At 38.9% G+C, this 17,719-nt stretch overlaps 1 protein-coding gene across 5 annotated transcripts; it reads right to left on the reverse strand.

The window, feature by feature from the left end:
* Positions 1-1,858: 1,858 nt before the first annotated feature.
* NABP1 (nucleic acid binding protein 1) lies at positions 1,859-14,513 on the reverse strand. 5 transcript variants are annotated; one of them, XM_064286877.1, is made up of 8 exons: positions 14,197-14,513; positions 13,499-13,573; positions 13,297-13,403; positions 12,857-12,995; positions 10,415-10,486; positions 8,661-8,736; positions 8,175-8,241; positions 1,859-7,168 (listed from the first exon to the last, which is right to left on the reverse strand). In XM_064286877.1, the coding sequence occupies exons 3-8, from the start codon at positions 13,385-13,387 to the stop codon at positions 6,999-7,001; spliced, it is 615 nt and encodes a 204-aa protein (XP_064142947.1). In that variant the 5' UTR covers positions 13,388-13,403; positions 13,499-13,573; positions 14,197-14,513; the 3' UTR covers positions 1,859-6,998. The 5 variants fall into 5 exon arrangements, 4 of the variants coding, with proteins under 4 accessions (XP_064142947.1, XP_064142946.1, XP_064142948.1 ...); XR_010322262.1 differs by lacking the exon at positions 14,197-14,513 and having other exon boundaries at positions 1,859-4,708; positions 4,988-7,168; positions 13,297-13,859; XM_064286876.1 differs by having other exon boundaries at positions 13,297-13,573; positions 14,197-14,510.
* Between the last annotated feature and the right edge of the window lie 3,206 nt (positions 14,514-17,719).

The raw sequence follows: 17,719 nt of genomic DNA on the forward strand, positions 1-17,719 counted from the left end.
CTAGTGAGTATACATACTGAATTATTTAGAGAGAAGTGTACTGATTTCTGCAGTTTACTTGAAATGCATTATAAATGGATTAGTGAGTGGAGAAGATGGATAGGTTGATACGTGATGAATCATGTTAATGATAAAATCTAGATGGTGGGTATACATGTGTTTATACTAAGATTCTTTCAACACTGTTGTGTTTAGAATTTTTAATAAAAAATGTTGGAAAACATTACCCAGTGTTGAATCTTAAGTATACCAAATCATTCCGTGCCCCTGGGTGCACAGCAATCCTGAGATGTCAGTGGGAATGTAGAACTTCTTCCACTGTGCCTTCTGCCTTCCCTTTAGCCACTTCGCACTCTGGCACTAACCCTTGTCCACCTCTTCCCTCTTCCTCTGCACTTTCATAATCACATGCTCACTCTCTGGACAAAGACAAATGGATAAATAGTACAGGGTACCTCAGCTACTGGGGAGATGTTTGTGATGAAAACTCAACTCTGCATGTTGTCATGGTAAACTGTCGGCATAAGTGCTTTTTTTGTGCCCAGAGAAGACTGTAAATATTTGGTTTGACTGTTTTAAAAAAAAAACTTAATTGTAATAATTTATATAAATTCCTTAATATTTTGGTCAGATTTTAAATCACAGAAAAGATTGTTTTCTAATACTGGTATGGTAAAATGACCAGCATTTCCACTGCTTTGGGGGGAAGAGTTTAACATTTGTGGAACCTTAGATATGTAGCAAATTTTACCTACATCGGCTCACGTAGTCCACACAGCCCTGCTGCTTACATAGCTTCATCATCCTCATTTTATGATGAAGCTCATGGTCATGGAGCCAGTGAGTAGTAGACCCAGGGCTCAAACCAAGTTCTCCTCAGCTGAAAAACCATGTTTTTTCTCCAAAAAAAATTGGTTATTTCTGCAAAGTTTGCATAACTACAGAAACAGCAGCAGCCATTTGGCCAGGATTTCACAAAATACCATTGGGAAAAGTAAAAAAAAAATACATAGTGGCAGGTTCGTGCTCTATTCAACTGTTTTTATCAAAATGCCACCCACCAAAAAGTATTTTTAAGTTACACTTCCCACCAGCAATACCGACAATTAGACAAATGTAATAAATACAACATTCAGAACGTCTTTCCCATATTTTCATAGCTTTAGGGCAGGGCTTCGAACCAGTTCGTTCAGGTTCGAACTCCTGCTGAGAATTTGCGTTTCCACCCAAGAAGATATGCTGGATCAGAATCTACATTTTAACAAGATCCCCAGATGACTCTTGGGTATATACATCTTGAGAACCCCTGCTCCACTGGTGGTTTTCGGAATTGATCCCTACACAGCAGCATCATCTTCGTCTGGGAACTTGTTAGAAATGCAAATTTGCAGCAGGGGTTCGAACCTGAACGAACAGGTTCCAAGACCTGCTTTAGGGGCAGTTTGGGGTTCAATAAACTTAACTGAGGCAAATTTATTTTTGATCTCACAGATGTTCCTTGCTCATAAAGTAGACTTAAATGACCCAACTGTCCCTTAACATTCTCCCTTATGGGGTTTAAACTGAGAGACAACTCTTATCCAATGGAATAACGGAGCTTTCTCTCCACATACTAAACTAGGACAGATTCCTAAACTACAGAAATATAGTCACCCGCCAGCAGATGGCACCACTTGTGCTGACTACCCTGTTATTTTTTTCACCTACAGTCCCTGGTGGCATAGTGGTTAAGTGCTACTGCTGCTAACCAAAGGGTCGGCAGTTCAAATCCACCAGGTGCTCCTTGGAAACTCTGTGGGACGGTTCTACTCTGTCCTATACGGTAGCTATGAGCCAGAATCAACTCGACGGCACTGGGTTTGGTTTTTTTTTTTTTTTTTTGGTTTTTCCAGTGACTAAGGACAGAGGTCTTACTCAGCCTCCTATTAAGGCTGTAAATATTTAAAACTAAAGCATACAACCACATGGCAATCAGATTATGTATATTACTTGTGGGAAATATTGTTTAGCTGCTGCTTCGTACAGAATTGGGTTGAGATCTGTTAAGCAGAGGACAAAGGGTGGGTCCCATTGGCATTCTCAGAAATGTTTATGATGTCACCAACCCCACTACTTTTCAGTATGGCCACCCTCATAATTTAGGGAACTGAGAAATGTTGGGGGTGGGGAAGGAGCAAGGTAGAAGATATTGTAGATATTTGTCTGAAAGCAATAATAAAACCTATTTCCCATTTTTTAACAGAATCTTAGGGTGAAAAAGCTTATTTTTTTATCTACATAGTCTCAGATGAAGCCACATGGCTCCACTGTAGATAATCTGATCTCAACAGTGACGTAGTTTAAATGCTAATAGAATCTAATTCAAAATTTACCGTGCTCACACCCAGAGAACATACTTGATACCTCAACCTCTATTCTACTTGGCACTATCCTACTTTACCCATCAAGCCTACCCTGTGGAGTACAATTTTTTCCATGATTTACAATCCATAACTTCAATGTATTCTGAGTTCATAAAGCTGAAATACTTCAAATTGTGTATATGCATTTATACATACATAATTTCAAGTTATGTCTATGTACTAGGGCATAAGGTGAGATATCAAAGGTAGGAGACAGTAATCTTCAGGGCATTTAAAGCACAAACACCCCAGGTCTACCCTTAAGAGTCTCCTTCTGGTATAGCAGAGTAACCTGTACTTCTAACGAGTCCTCGGGGAAGTCTCATGTAGGCGGCTCATAAACCATTATCTTAGTAAAAATATATGGACCAAGATACTGAACTAGCTCTTCTATGTTCAGAGCTTAAAATTTCGATGGGGTAGTCATAAAATTTTTGATTGGAAAGGTAAAATACAGAATTGGTTTTTAAAAACATGCCAATAATCCTTAAGTGAGGGAGGTTAGGCAATGAGTACGGCGTGCTGGTGTGTGCAGCGTGATTACGTCAACAATTCTCAAGAGGCTGTGTTCTATTAGTTCAATAACTAATTATCCAAACCTTGGGTTGACATGTTCTCAAAACACAGTGAGCCACAATGTAATTGTGGATGACCTATATGACATTTCAAAAGGATGAAATTAAATGTCTACTAGTCAAACTTGTTAAAATGTTGATTTTCTTTGCATCACACTGGTTAGCTCATGGTGTAAAAAGCTCTCAACATCTTTGGGTCTAATGTTCTTCATGGGGAAAAATACTAAATTAATGGTTTGTCAGCTAGTGTGTTCTTCAATGGGGGATCTGAGCTTTATTAGACACTTTTAGCTAAGAAACCCATAATAATTTGGTTACAGTTATCTGAATCCAAACTCTGGTGTATTCCCTATAAAACAAACTCCAAGGCACCTGGAAATTGAATACATCTGTAAATATGTTTAGCTTCTCCCACAGGGCCTAACACAATACCATTTAAGACAGTGATATTTTCCAAAGGTCACTTTCCTCAGAAGCATACCTGTTAATCATTAGAACTACTCTGAGAAATGTGGGACTATTTAACTACCCCAATGTTTAATTATGGGCTGGAACAGATTTTCAATACACAGATTTTCACCATGGCCAAGTACACCTGCCTTTACTCGTCTCATATCACCCCAGAGAGTGAATGTGACCATCTTTTTCTACCAGAAATGCTCAGACTCTCGCCAGGTAAGGAATAAAACACAGTGAGAGGAGGAGCAGACTTAAAAAAGGAGGAGGGGGCAGTAATAAAGGCAAGTAATACCAAGTATTAAGACTGAAGAAGGCTGTAGTTTGGGAAAAGTGTTCTATATTGCTATGTTCATGTTCCTATGTTCAGATTTATCTCTAAAATTGTTCCACTCCTTTCAAGAAATGCATCTAAGAGTCACATGCACCCTAAAATTGTTAAAGTGCCATTATGTTAACGCTACTAGAAAAGGGAAAGGGATTTCAGTAACTAGCTGAAATTTCAAATCTATATAAACTTAAAACAGCTACCAGTGTGTCTTCAAACTAACAAAACACTCCCCATGTGCAGCTTCTGAGAAAACTCTTTAGGGCTAGTAAACCACTTCCCTATAAATTTTCTCATATCATAAATTAAAGCTTTAATTTTTTTACTAGCCTCTTATCTTTTTAGCATCATTCCCACAGTATCATTACTCAACCTATAAATTCTTTTAAAATGTTAAATGATAAAAACACAAGTAGCAATCAGTACTATACTCGGGGTATGCTCAAGTTAAACTGCCCTCAAATTTAAAACAAAATTACTAATACTACAGGGACAAAGCAGAGAGAGACGGTGCACTAAGAAAAGAGTAATAGGATGAAACCTGCATGTTTAAATGCCTATGGGAAAGCACACTGCAGCATCACTGTTACGTATTGCCATCTGGCCTTACGGATTCCACCTTTGTTTCTGTAACTGTAGCAATTCCCCACAAAACCCTCCCAGGCCGGAGGGGCGAGCTGGTGTAATCAGACTTCAATCACTTCAGAAATGTTTTGTAGAAATAATATGGGGAGAAATCCTAGTGTATTATTATACTAGATGGTTTTTGCTTTCCAGTAGGTGTTGTGTAAACTTATTTTGCAGTTGATGGTCGAAAGTACCAGAAGGAGGAAGGGAGAAAACTTTATTCCTCTTAACTTCTTGATGAGTTCTGTCCAAGTAGACTGGTAAGGCAAATATTCATTACGGGTTATAACTCACTTGTTGCTTTGGTTTTGGAGGCTTCCCTTAAGAAAAAAGAAATCTGTTAATCAGTTGTAACAAACACAGAACAAGGTTATATTATTAAAGCAAGTATCACTTAATGACAAAGTAAAAGCTTAGGTCTTTTCTCTACTTAATCCCCCAACATGTCAAATTTCAGGGTGATAGCACTTCCACACCTAACCCTACTTTTTTTTTCTATTCTCGAGGCATTAATAGCATGGTTAGACAACAAACATTTGAGTGCTTATTGTGTCTGAAATCAATCTTTAAACAACTCACAAAGGGGTACTATTACTTACTTGTTTTATAGTTGAGAAGCATAAGGTTTAGAGAGGTTTCAAGTATAACAGCTTGCCCAACATCACAGACGAGATAACGACGCCAAGTTTGGAAGTCCAGGAATCCACACCTGACAGCATTTTAATTTTCCCAAACTCCAAAGTTCTTTTAGACTCACCCCTGATGCTATATTCTCCCACAAATAACTTACAGTATTTTTGCTCCTACTTCTACTTTTTTTTTTTTCCTACTTAGATTTAAAGCAAAGTAAAACAAAAGCAGGAAATTACATACTAATTTTCAGTATTTTTTAAAATTCTAAATATCTGTAATCTTAATGATGTCCCAATCCTTAGATAACGTCTTTGGAGGCAATCTGAAATATGAAATGTCTTAATATTGGGCACAAAGCAGAACAAAGCCAAATTAATTGTAATAATCATTAAAAAAAAAAAAAAACTTTTGTAACATGTAAGCCCCAGTTACCAAAGTACTATAGCTCCTTGAGATTACTTCATCTATCCTTTAACATTCTCTGCACAGAGCCTAAGGCATAGGGTGTACTCAAATATTGTTTAGATACACTGAATTAGAACAAACAAGGAATCTGGCATAAATCACTATATTCGAATGCTATAAAGTCTTCAGGAAACAAGGTCAACTTATTCTGTGATTTGAGGTGGAAAAAGATTAAAGTGACAACTGCAGAACCAAGTCATCGCCAAGCTGAGCCATGAATACAATTGGGACAAGATGTACTGGCTCTCCATCGTTAAGTCATTAAAGGATAGAGCAAAAATTATAGGTCTGGTAACATTAATGCAAGTTTTATTCGAGGTAATATTCAAGAAGAGTTAAATTTTAACAGAAGAAAAAATTACCAGTAATTCACCCTACAGAAAAAGATCAAACTGGGTACCATTTATGATGCACGAATAAATTTCACCATTACATTTCTAAATAAAACTGTACTGACTTCTTTCAGAGAGCCATTTCTTAACTTTTGCTAGTAAGGCTACATGAACTGTCTTCAGAAACTTCGACAATACATCATACACATGCACGCATCAAAAAAAAAAAAAAAAAAAAACCTTTCAAATAAAGTACCTAAGGTTCTTACTCCAGGGTGAGTACCTGTAAGCACCTAGGATCCTGTAATTTTGTTGAAGACTGCATATTTCTTCATGAATTTAATCACCTTCACTGTTTATCTACCATCATTTTAAAAATAATTAGATCAATGTTTATTATGACTTCATAATTCCCTCAGATTATACTTTCATATTTAACAGGGTAGTTTCAAAATATATATATATTAAAAGCATCTGTTTTAAATTTCCACAAAGTTGGTAACAAATGTTAAGAGCTCTATCCCAAAATAAAATGTAGCTTTCCTTTAAAAATTACTTTCCACAGATCACATTCTATTCCATAATTTTGATAAAGAATCTGGGGTTGGTTTGTTTTTTACCAAAAAAAAAAGAAAAAATTTAGGATGACTCAGCCCTTGGAAAATCTTAATGGCAGTCACTCAAAGAAGTAGTCAATCACTCCCACAGTCACACTCAAAAACTGTAGTGAGCACTGACCAAGTTTTGTTTTGGTGATTATTGCTTTATGGTTGGCAACATCTGAATTTAAGATAAAAGAACATCTCCTACTAAGTCTTATTTTAAATATTACAAACTTTATACAGAAGACAGACTCATAGAGGCTATAAAGCTGATGTCTGCTGATGTCTGAAGTAACTCACCCACGGAATGGGTGCACACTTTTTAGAGGCTACTGAATGATCTGCTTGCTCTAAAAATGAATGCCTCTACTTTTCATTGTGTTCCTGCTTTAATAGGAAACTAGAGCAGCTTGACAGTTTTTCTATAAAAACAAACCACTTCTCTTAACAAGCCAAAAATGTAACAGGAAACCAATATATGAGACACACTTTTCACAGTTAACAATAAATAAAAGTGCAGTAAGTATTCAAGTAGGACATGTAGTTTTAAAAACTACATGTGAGTAATTTGGCATAGGTCATCTTTTAAATGCTCTTCGAGGGTCCCTGCCATTACTTATTGTGGTCATAACTGTGTGATTATCGGCTGTTCCTGGTAGCTGTGGATTTATAGGTCCTCGGCCATTACTTCTACCAGCATATGAAAACTGATATCCCCTCGAGTCAGGGCCAGTCTGAACACCATTTCCTAAAAAAGAATATAGAAATTCATCATCTTTTAGTTACTAATTTATAGAAGTACACCTATTTGAAGTTCCAATACATGCTATTAATAATAATATTTGGGAAAACAAACATCTTTAGTTTTAAACTTCTGTGGGGGGACCTCAATGTAGGTTCAAGGTTTTCCAAATAATGATTGCAGTAAATGTATTACTTTTATGTTACACTAGTAGGGAAAAGAAAAAAGACCAACTTGGGCAACAAAATTAAAATTAACAGAGTAGAAAAAAAGCTTAGACATCCACTGCCTACACTAGACAGGAAAAAAGAAAGAGCAAGGATAATATAGTTATGAGTACTGGCAACTGGCTCAAATACGGTTAATATTGTTTCAAAATGATGGCAGTTTCTCAATGTGATGATGCATAGCTGTGCCAAAACATGTAGCCACCGGGTCATCTAAAACTCAGAGCCACCCTAATGAATGCAATCACAAGTTATGTTCCTTCGGTTGAAGAACGAAGACTTCAGAAGACCTGTAACAAGGCTGCAAGTTCATTAATATGACATTTGAGGGACAAAAGCTACTCTTAAAGAGTATGTGAAAACTTAAGACAAGCTATTAGTCTAAAGCTTTTCTGTACAACTATGCCATCAGAAATACTGCATCTATAACAAATAATCAGTAGTTACAGAAATTTTATTTAAAAAAAAAAAATCAGTGGAAGAAAAAGTATGAGACTTTTCCATACACATCACCAAAACTTAACTTTTTCATTATTAGCCAGTGTTCACCACTGTATTCCCACAACCTGACCCAAATGTTTAAACATAGAATATGCTCAATAAACTAAAAGTGGACCTGCTTTCTAGAAAAAGCCATTATTTGGAAATCCTGTGTTTATTGATAGTATTAATAGTTTTCATTTTGTACTAATTTATGCCCGAATTTTTTCCTCTAAATCTTTCATAAGATACACCTCTTCATTCTTATACCTGATCATAGATATTAAAAAAAAAAAAAATCTTACCCACTGGTCCAAATGTACCTGTACCCATACTACTATTCATGGAATTATTCTTCTGTTCACTGTATACCTAAAAAAAAAAATTTAATTTAACCATATGAGCATAAAAAAAAAACACATATTATATCCCTTCTTATTTAATTTTTTTAAATTAAAAACATTTGTCTAAGTCCATCAATATTCAGCAATGTTTCCCAAATGTTTCATAGGTGCTATTACATGCTATGTGTTTCCTGGTATTACTCCGCACTCATCAAAGTACTCAATGGCACGTATGTCTATTATATGATACTTTAGCTACATATATATGCACGTATACAAACCACAAAACAGATATACAAATACAAAATGCCTTAAAAAAATTCTTTTTTAAAATTCTCTTTATTATACTATGGGTATCATAAGGGTTGACAACCTAGCCATAAAATTAAAATACACAGTCAAAATTAGCCTAATCATAAAAATGAACTATCCATTTGGATTAATTACCCCTTTGTTCTGCTGTCCTCGATAATCTGGATTGGGTTCACTGAAATTTGGCACTTCTGAATACACCATACAAAATCTGAAAAGAAAATAAAGAACACATTAAATAATCGACCCTTTCTTTATGTAACATATATAATTTACAGGAATGAAGAATGTAGGTGCCAAATGAATTACCTAAAAAGCAACATGCTAACTAACTCTATTCAAATACAACAAAGACTTCCTAAATGCTTATCTCCCATAAAAACATCAAACATTTGGTCATCTATGATGCGTAATAAACATTCTACTGTGTGTTTTCATTCATCTCCTGAACTGCAAAAAATCCATGTCAAAGATCAAGGACACAGAAACACATCTTTGTCCTGTTTTCCACACAAGTTGATGCTTAGGCCACGTTTAGGGTTCCAGAGTAGCTTTTCCAGCAGTGGTGATGGATTTGCACTGATCCATCCACACACTCTCATCCAGGCCCTCTTATGACCAATCACTGTGAATCTGCAAAGATAACCATTCAAAGTTAAGAATGAATTCTGCAGCCATGAATTAACATAGCTGGCTATCCAACCAACAGTTATTCCCAGTTTTTCTTAAAAGCTGACTGAATGGTGTGTACTAACATTACACATAGCATGTTCTCAGCTGCTCACCACCAAAAAAGAAATTAGAACCAGCTTTGATAAATCTTAGACTGATCTTGACAAAGAGCAGTCATTAAGAATTGAATGGCCTGCAGTGGTTCTTCATATAAGCATTCATAAATACCTCACCATACAAAGCTGGGACAGGAGCCTGAACCTTTCTGTAATACTGCTGCTAAGACCTTTCAAGATGCCTTGCTCTAATGATACGCTTTAAGTACAAGCATACCTGAGTCCTAATTTTCCTCCTAGAGGAAGCAAAGTGTTACCAGCTTGTTATCTTTAAAAACTATCAAGATTGCTTTTTTTTTTCCTTTCGTTAATATCAGGTTTTCCACACAAAGTACCTTGCCCCTCAGTGTGGAGTCTTCCTTTTTTTGGTGTCATTTGTGGCTCCTCTCTCTTTAAATATCCTCCAAAATTTGATGGGCATTAAGTCGATGTCTGAGCATTAACCAAACAGCATGGACAAATGATTTGGCTCATTGCCTACAGCACACTTTGAGTACAACCTAAATGTCTAAGCTTGCATGGAGGCTTAATTACCTTTACACCCCTAGAGAGGATGGTTCCTCCAGGTCAGGGTGAAGATCATTACCAGGTAGTAGTGTATGGAAGCTCGCATTGCGGCTGCCTGCACCATACCTAGACTGTGGATAAATAGAGGACTTCAATTTTCATTGCTGTAAGTCCTTTTAACACAAGTATGCATTTACTTGTAAACAGAAAAAAATGAAAATTTAAACTTATGACCTGAAACCCATGGCCTAGCTTCCTATATGGTGAATCACTAGCAGAGGAGCCTAATTTAAATAGCACTTGCAACCCTTGAAAGGTGTATGTTCCTAAAGCCTACGCAAACAGCCCCACTGGGGCTGGTCTCAAGTGCAGCTTCTTACTGCTAGAACTGATACCCTCAAGCACAGGAAACAGTACTGATAGCTGATAAACTCGGACAAACACGCCAAGTTATTTTTTCAGTTAAGCTGCCAAAGGCCTTCAGTTTACCAGTCAAAAAAAGCCAAAGATGATGTATAGTTTATACCTACCAGTTAACCTGTAGACGTTATTTGTTATTTACTTAATTATACAAAATAACACTTGAATACTTACTCCCCGATTTTTTGAAGTTCACCACCCCTTCCAGTATAAAGTGTCAGACATCCTTTCCACATGGACGCATACCTAGAATGAAGAGAGATCGGTTTTTTTAAGAAACAGGTACATTCCCTTCTACTTACAACAAGTCAATCCTTTATACCATATTTGTTGTTATATTGAGGCAGAGGTATGTATCAAGCCCTGCCTATCATAATAAATTAAATATAATAAACCTAATTCTGACCAGCTTGCTACCTACTAGTAAAAAAAAAAAAAATTCCATTGACAATTTTGATGTAATTATCTAAATTATAACTGATCAACCCTAGGAAATAACTGAAGTGCCTTTTTGCAAAGCAAGCGTTATTATACCCCAGAAAGTTCTCAATTTTAGTCACTTAATAGAGAACTTTTAATTGCAGAAATGTAAGTAGACATTATCTTCATATCTCCGGCCACAGAATATATAAAATCAACACTACGGTGCTCACCTTTACACTCACTCACTTGGTCTAGTCAGATACTGGCAACAGTTTCCTTGGCCTCCATAAAAGACATATTGTTCCCAAGCTGCTGAAGACTTGGGTAGAATTTGGTCAAGGTGCTAAAAAAAAAGGTCACAATTTTTTTTACCTATCTGCCTTCTTAAATTTGCAATTTTTAGCACTAACTTGGCTGGAACAATTGTTTATACTCTCAGCAAAAATCCTAGACACAAATCTAAGAAAAAAATGGAAGTTAATGAAAATTGTAAGATCAGTCCAGGTTTTGTTTTCAATGGTTCTTCATACAACTACTATGGTATCTTCATGACTTAAGAATGATAAATTTTAACCAAATATTGTTTAACCAAATGTAGTGATGGTTAATCTTTTAACATAGTTAATAAAAAATTGCTATTTCCACATTATACAGTTCTCAACATCTTAATAAGGGTCATTTATGAAAAACGTCACACACCACTCATATACAAAGAGTAGCTTCAGAGAGAGACCATTAGCGTTTCACCGTACTGAAGTAAAATGCTCAGGTATGCCTTTCTTCAAAAGCTACTTCTTTAGCTTCAACCAGAATTTAAGGGCCTTCGGATGGGCCAGATTCCAAGCTGGGTGTGTTATTTTAGTAAAGTATAATTATTCTTATTTTACAGAAGAGGAATTTGAAGGTAAGAGGTGTAATAATTTCTCAAGGTCACAACAAAGCTAAATCAGTAGTAGGGCATCTTCAGTTTTCAAGTTTCCTTTAAATTATACTCCTTAAAATCCTGTAAATGCTACACCTACTTAATTTTTCCTAAAAATTTTTCTATGGGAAACATCTGATTTCTGTGACTATAGGATATAAAATATTTGATATGAGATGCTGTTTGCAATTTATACATTTAATCACTGAATGAAAGATACTTTGGGAGCCAAAAAACTTTATGTTGATCCTCACCACACCCTTCTGGCTAGAAATCCTCTTTTGGATAAATTAAAGAAGTGGAAATTCATACGAAACAATTAGTGTCACAATGAGTCAGTGTACGAGAATAAAATATCTAAGTCCTGACTCTCACTTCCTATTTGATGACGCTCTACATCACTTCCTGAAGATGCTGTAAGGCCTGTAAGATGGTATCAAAGGGCTCCAAGTTCCCACATTCAGGGTGCTCCACGACTTCTCTGAGATACTATTTATTATCCCAACATCAATCGCTACCCGCCTTTCCTATCTATAACCATAAACAATTACAATTCTATTTATCAACAAAATCTTCCAAATCCTGTTTTTTAGACCATCTTCTGGCCTTTTATCTCCCTAAGATAAAGATTTGGTAAATTCTTTAAGGCAGTCTGTGCTGAATTATTTTTTAAAGCCACCAATCTGCCAACTGATTCTTCTGGTTGGAGATATGTCTTTCTGCCAGACATTTTCTATAAGTTTGGTTTTGTGTAACACCAAACTCACATCAGAAGGCACAAAAGTCATTTTCTAGAATGTGCCTTCCATGTGTCGTAAACTTTCTTAACTTCTATATCGAGTACAAAGTATCTGACGTAATAAACTCCTAAATTCCCTCAACTTCAGTTTTATGTCCACATCGTCTATGTAACACATGTACAATAAAATGTTGGCAAGATTTCAAGTCCTTAAAAAGTGGGGAAAGGGTGATAGCTGAGTTAAAAATATACCGAATTTATAAAAAAGATAAAGTATTAGCTATACCAATTCACTAAAAAGCCTCCATGACTCCCAGAATATATTAAATTTGTAAAGTGTGTGTGTACTGCGGGAGGAAATGGACTGCTTTAACAAGAAAAAACGCTGTTCACCATTCGAAGTTAACACAGAAGGGGCTTAAAACTCCTTGGACTAGTCCACCACCGAAACGATTGGTCCCTGGAGTCAGTCGATCCCGATTCCGCAGGCTTATTTAGGAAGCACCTTCCCCCCACTTGAATGCACACCTACCCTCTGGTCAACCGAATAATATCCCCTGGCTGTATGAGACCTCCGATCTCATCCCACACAGAAATGGTGATGCTGCCCGTTTTATCTGCTACTTTGCATGATCTCACTTCATGGCCGTCTTTGGTTTTGGTCACGCGTCCTGTAAGAAGGTAAAAATCAAGAGGAGGGAATGTATTAGGTAACGAAGACTTCCAGAAAGGCTCTCTAACTCCTCCTAGAGGATTTTAATGAATCTAGAAGGAGGGGAGAGGAACCGGCCCAAGGCCGGTGTCAGCCCAGGTGGGACCTAAGCCCGGTCGGGGGCCCTGGGGGCCACGTGCGCGGGGGAACGGAGAACGACGCGGGGCAGAAGGGAGGCGGCCCCGGCTCTCCGGGACGGCGCCCTCCTCTCGGTTCGGGAGAGCACTGGGGCGGCGGGGCGGGCCGCGGGACCCACTTACCTATCTCCAGGACAATAAAGACGACATTTAAGTTTTTCAGTCCGGGCTTAATATCTTTTATAAAAAGAGGCGGGTCGTTGACCCCGTTCATACTGAGGCAGGTGCGGCTACGGCAGCGGAGACGCGGGTGAGCAGGGAGCCGAACGAGGCTTCCCACCCCACCCCACCTCCCCCGGGCCGGGGTTGAGGGCGGAGGGGAGACCTTGGGCGGGGTGGCGAGAAGGGGCAGAAAGCGGTTGGTCAGGGACCGGGGAAACCAGCCCAGGCGACACTGAGCCTAAAGAAAAAAAAAAAAGCTCGCAAGTTTAAAAGAAAAAAAGACGAACCACTCCGCACACCAACCCCTCTCCCAACTGGACAGGAGGAAGGAAAGCGTGCGACTGCCCCTTCTTTGGATAAAAGGAAGAAAAAAAGGCAGCGAGGGAACGCCTCTGCCCTGAGTTCACACACACACACGGGCGCGCGCCCACTCTATCCCGGCTCCGGGAAAAGGCAGGCTGTAACTGCGGGCCAGGAGCAGAGCAGATACGACCGCGCTCCCAGCACCCCAAACAGCGATTGCCGAATGCGCTCGCGCGCCGGCTGCACCCCAGGGCCGCCCCGCCTCTTGTGACGTCACGGAGCATCGGCACGCCCTCCGCCCCGCCCCCCGTGCTCGGGTTGGGGAAGCGAGCGAGTGGGAATTGCCCGGGGACGTCCGCGCAGGCTCTCTCGCTCGTCTCTGGGCTGTTAGCGCAGGCCCCGCCCCCTCAGCCTGCCAATCCGCTCTCGGCCCTGCCCCGCTCCGCTCGCCCCGCCCCCAGCCCCCTTCCGGAGACGCTGCGCAGCCTCCGCTTTGCCCTTCCTTGGCTCTCCTCTGCAGGCTCAGAGTATTGCCTGTCTACGTTCAAGGTTTCCTACCTTTTCCCCGCAGAGATCAGGTTTCGTTCCCTGCCCTTTAGTTCAGAGGTCACGGGGAACGATTGCTGGGCTTAGGATCCAGTGGGTACGTTAAAAGGTGTGCAGTTGAATAAGAAGAGGGTTCTGGCCAGGTTGGCTGGTCCGGGACGAAGGAATAACGGGTGGTGAAGGGATCCTTGGCTACAAGTCTGGAATTTCAGGACCCGAAGGGAACTTGGAGATAAGTTCAACGGCCTTATTTTAGGCATATTAAATTAAGATCCAGGAAAGTGAGTCAGTTTCCTGAAGGTCACCCAACCACTCGTTGAGCAAGCCGGACTCCAACAGGGACCTGGTCTTCCGCTTTTCACTCTAAGACAAAGGAGATACACAAGTAGTTAAGCTTCTCACTGTTCTTTACACTTCCCGTCTCAAGTTACACCGCTTCCTCATTTTGCTTTCTTTCTCGAGTTACACCCCTTCTCCATTTTGCTTTTTTTGTGCTTTTTTTTTATACATCCCATAGGAAGTAATCATGTAACGGGGTGGGAGGGAAAACAAACAAACTAAAAAAAAATGAATAAAGCTTTCTTTGCATCTTGTAGTGAAAAGAACCCGGGCTTTAGAGACAAACTTGGGCTCGAACTATTTACTAGCTGTATGACCTTTAGGGCAGTTGCTTGAGCTTTTCAGCCATAATATAATCATCTGAAAAGTGAAATGATGCGCAATGCACAGGGGATTAAATGGGATCATAAGTAAATTGTCCAACTAGTGCCTAGCACTTGGTAGATAATGAATGTTTGCCCCTTGCCAATTTTATATTTTTAAAAGAAAAACAATACTAGTTTAAGCTGTGACCACTTAAATCTTTTATTGACTCTGTTTGGTGAGTCCAATAGGATCGCTATGAGTCGGAATCGACGAGACAGCACTGGGTTGGTTTTGGGTATTTGGTGAGTGGAAACCCTGGTGGGGTATTTTTTATAGGGTCGCTATGAGTCAGAATCGACGAGACGGCACTGGGTTGGTTTTGGGTATTTGGTGAGTGGAAACCCTGGTGGGGTACTGGTTAAGTGCTAGGGCTGCTAACCAAAGGGTTGGCAGTTTGAATCTGCGAGGCATTCCTTGGAAACTATATGAGGCGGTTCTACGCTGTCCTATAGGGTCGCTATGAGTCGGAATGGACTCTACGGCACTGGGTTTAGTTTTTGGTGAGTGCTATTTTTAATCCACATTTTACAGATTATGACGTTCACCAGAGGCCACACTGGGTTTTAAATCTAAGCAACTTGGCCACAGAGCCCTCCAGCTATAAAAATAATTTTTAGACTGGAATTGTAATCCTGGAATTTAAAGAGTCAAGAACAAACTGAAGAAATAAAATAGCAGCAAGGCATATGTGGAGGACTTTAAAGAATCAACTAGTTAATTATTGGTGATGGTAACAGAAATGTTGGGAAGTATGTCAGAGAATTTGCATGTCAGAAGCCTTAATTATTCCCCAATTCTTTCCAAATATTTTTAGATCAACCACCACTTCCCAAACATCTGCAAACAGGGGGCATAGATATATTAACAGCCAGAGAAAAGACTTTCAAAAATAATCACAACATTACCAGGAGAGTCAAGACATTCTTAAGAAAGCAAATGCTTCCATTCCATGGACAAAAAGGCCCCAAGTGTCAAAGACAGTGATGTAATGCTGGAATGTAGTGCAAAATAACTTGATTTCAACACCAAATAAAACAAATGATGAAACATGCCAGTTAATGGCAGAACCAGCATCCAACTGACCTCAGGGTTCCCAAAGACTCCTAATTCAGATGCGCTTTCCACAATTTAAAGATCTGATTCTACCATGGTTATTGGAAGAGACTTGATACTTCAATTGGATTGCCCTCAGCCATATATTCTTTAACACAGGCAAAAAAGCATTCTCACAGAAGCAATTTTTAAATCAGACCATTTTTTTGTAAAGCTTTGAAGATGTATTCAGAGAATTAACAATAGACAGGAAATCAATCAAAAATATTGAGCAGAGTTGTGGCCAAGAGTTTGGGCAAAGAAAGCCACTCTCTAAACCCTCAGTCATTTTCCCCCCAGAAGGGGATTAGGTAGGACTGCTCAGACTAATTATATGGTCATTTTATAAAGTGGAACTAGACACTTATAAAACCAAGCCCCACAAGATCAGAGGCTGGAGCTCAGAGGAGTGGCCCAACCTTCCCTTCCCCCACAGCACAGAAGTCAGCAGAAGCATCTCCTACTTCCTTCCCTCTGAGCTCAGCAGTTCTCAGAAAGGAAATGGCAGCCAGGTGCTTTCTCAATAACCAAAAGTAGAGACAACCTTGAGAAACAAGATCATATGGTCAGTACAAGAACTCTTCAACCCAGGGCTACTTAGTTTCAACTACCCCAAATCACTCCACAAGGGTAGTTGTTTAAAAAAAGAGAAAAGGGGTGGCAAGCAAAACAACTATTGCCAGGCAGACCATCATTCCTAATGTTACCATTCAATGAAATAAACAAAGATAACAGTCTCAATGAAGCAACTTGACCAACCCAGTTAGGTGGTAATTGTATCACTGCTTCTTCAGTATACCGTATGTATTCGTATGTATTCGTAAGATTATGTCACAGCCTTCTTCCTTCTAAGGTGGTGGTTCTTCAGGGCCTTACTTCATTTTTCAAAGCCCAAAGGTAAATTGATTCTGAAATAATGGATTCTTCTACTTTTATGCCCAGAGCGTCAAAACCACTCGTCCATGTAAGGAAGATGCTCTTAGTGACATTCCAGTGTACTACAAAAGGCATCCACTAGAATCTAATAAATAAAAAAAGGCTCCTGTTATCTGGGTCCTTGTTGATAAAGGTTTTCTCGTAAATTTGGTCTACCACCTAGCACTCAGGCTTACCCCCAGGTTCTAGTTTCTGAGATTGCCAAGGTCATTTTCACTTTCTTTATAGTACCCACCTATTTAAAACTACTACAACATTAATAAAACAGTTTGTCAAGTAATGTTTGATACTAGACATGATTATGTGGTGAAACTAACAATAAAGCAAATTCAATAAGAACCACAGTGTTCTCACATTACAGAGATAATTTACTTTGCAACATAATAAGCAAGGTCAAAAAAAAAGACCTTTTTAAAAAAATCTGTTTAAAATGTTTTAACCAAAGACTCATAAGTAATGTTCAGTAATGTTTTTAACAATAGCCACACACATCATCACTATAATGATAAGTGCTAACATGAAGAATATTGGATATACCATGGACTACCAGAAGAATGAACAAATCAGTCTTAGAGGAAATACAACCAGAATGCTCCTTAGAAGTGAGGATGGCCAGACTTCAGCCAGCCTTCAGTTCGCTTGCTTAGAGCTTGTCATTAGGAAAGACCAATCACTGGAAAAGGCCATCATGTTTCGTAGAGAGTCAGCGAAAACAGGGAAAACTTTCAATGAGATGGACTGACACACTAGCTAAAACAATGGACTCAAGTATACCAGCAATCGTGAAGACGGCACAGGAGCG

This window comes from Loxodonta africana, chromosome 6 (assembly GCF_030014295.1).
Source record: "Loxodonta africana isolate mLoxAfr1 chromosome 6, mLoxAfr1.hap2, whole genome shotgun sequence".
NCBI classification, from domain to species: domain Eukaryota; kingdom Metazoa; phylum Chordata; class Mammalia; order Proboscidea; family Elephantidae; genus Loxodonta; species Loxodonta africana.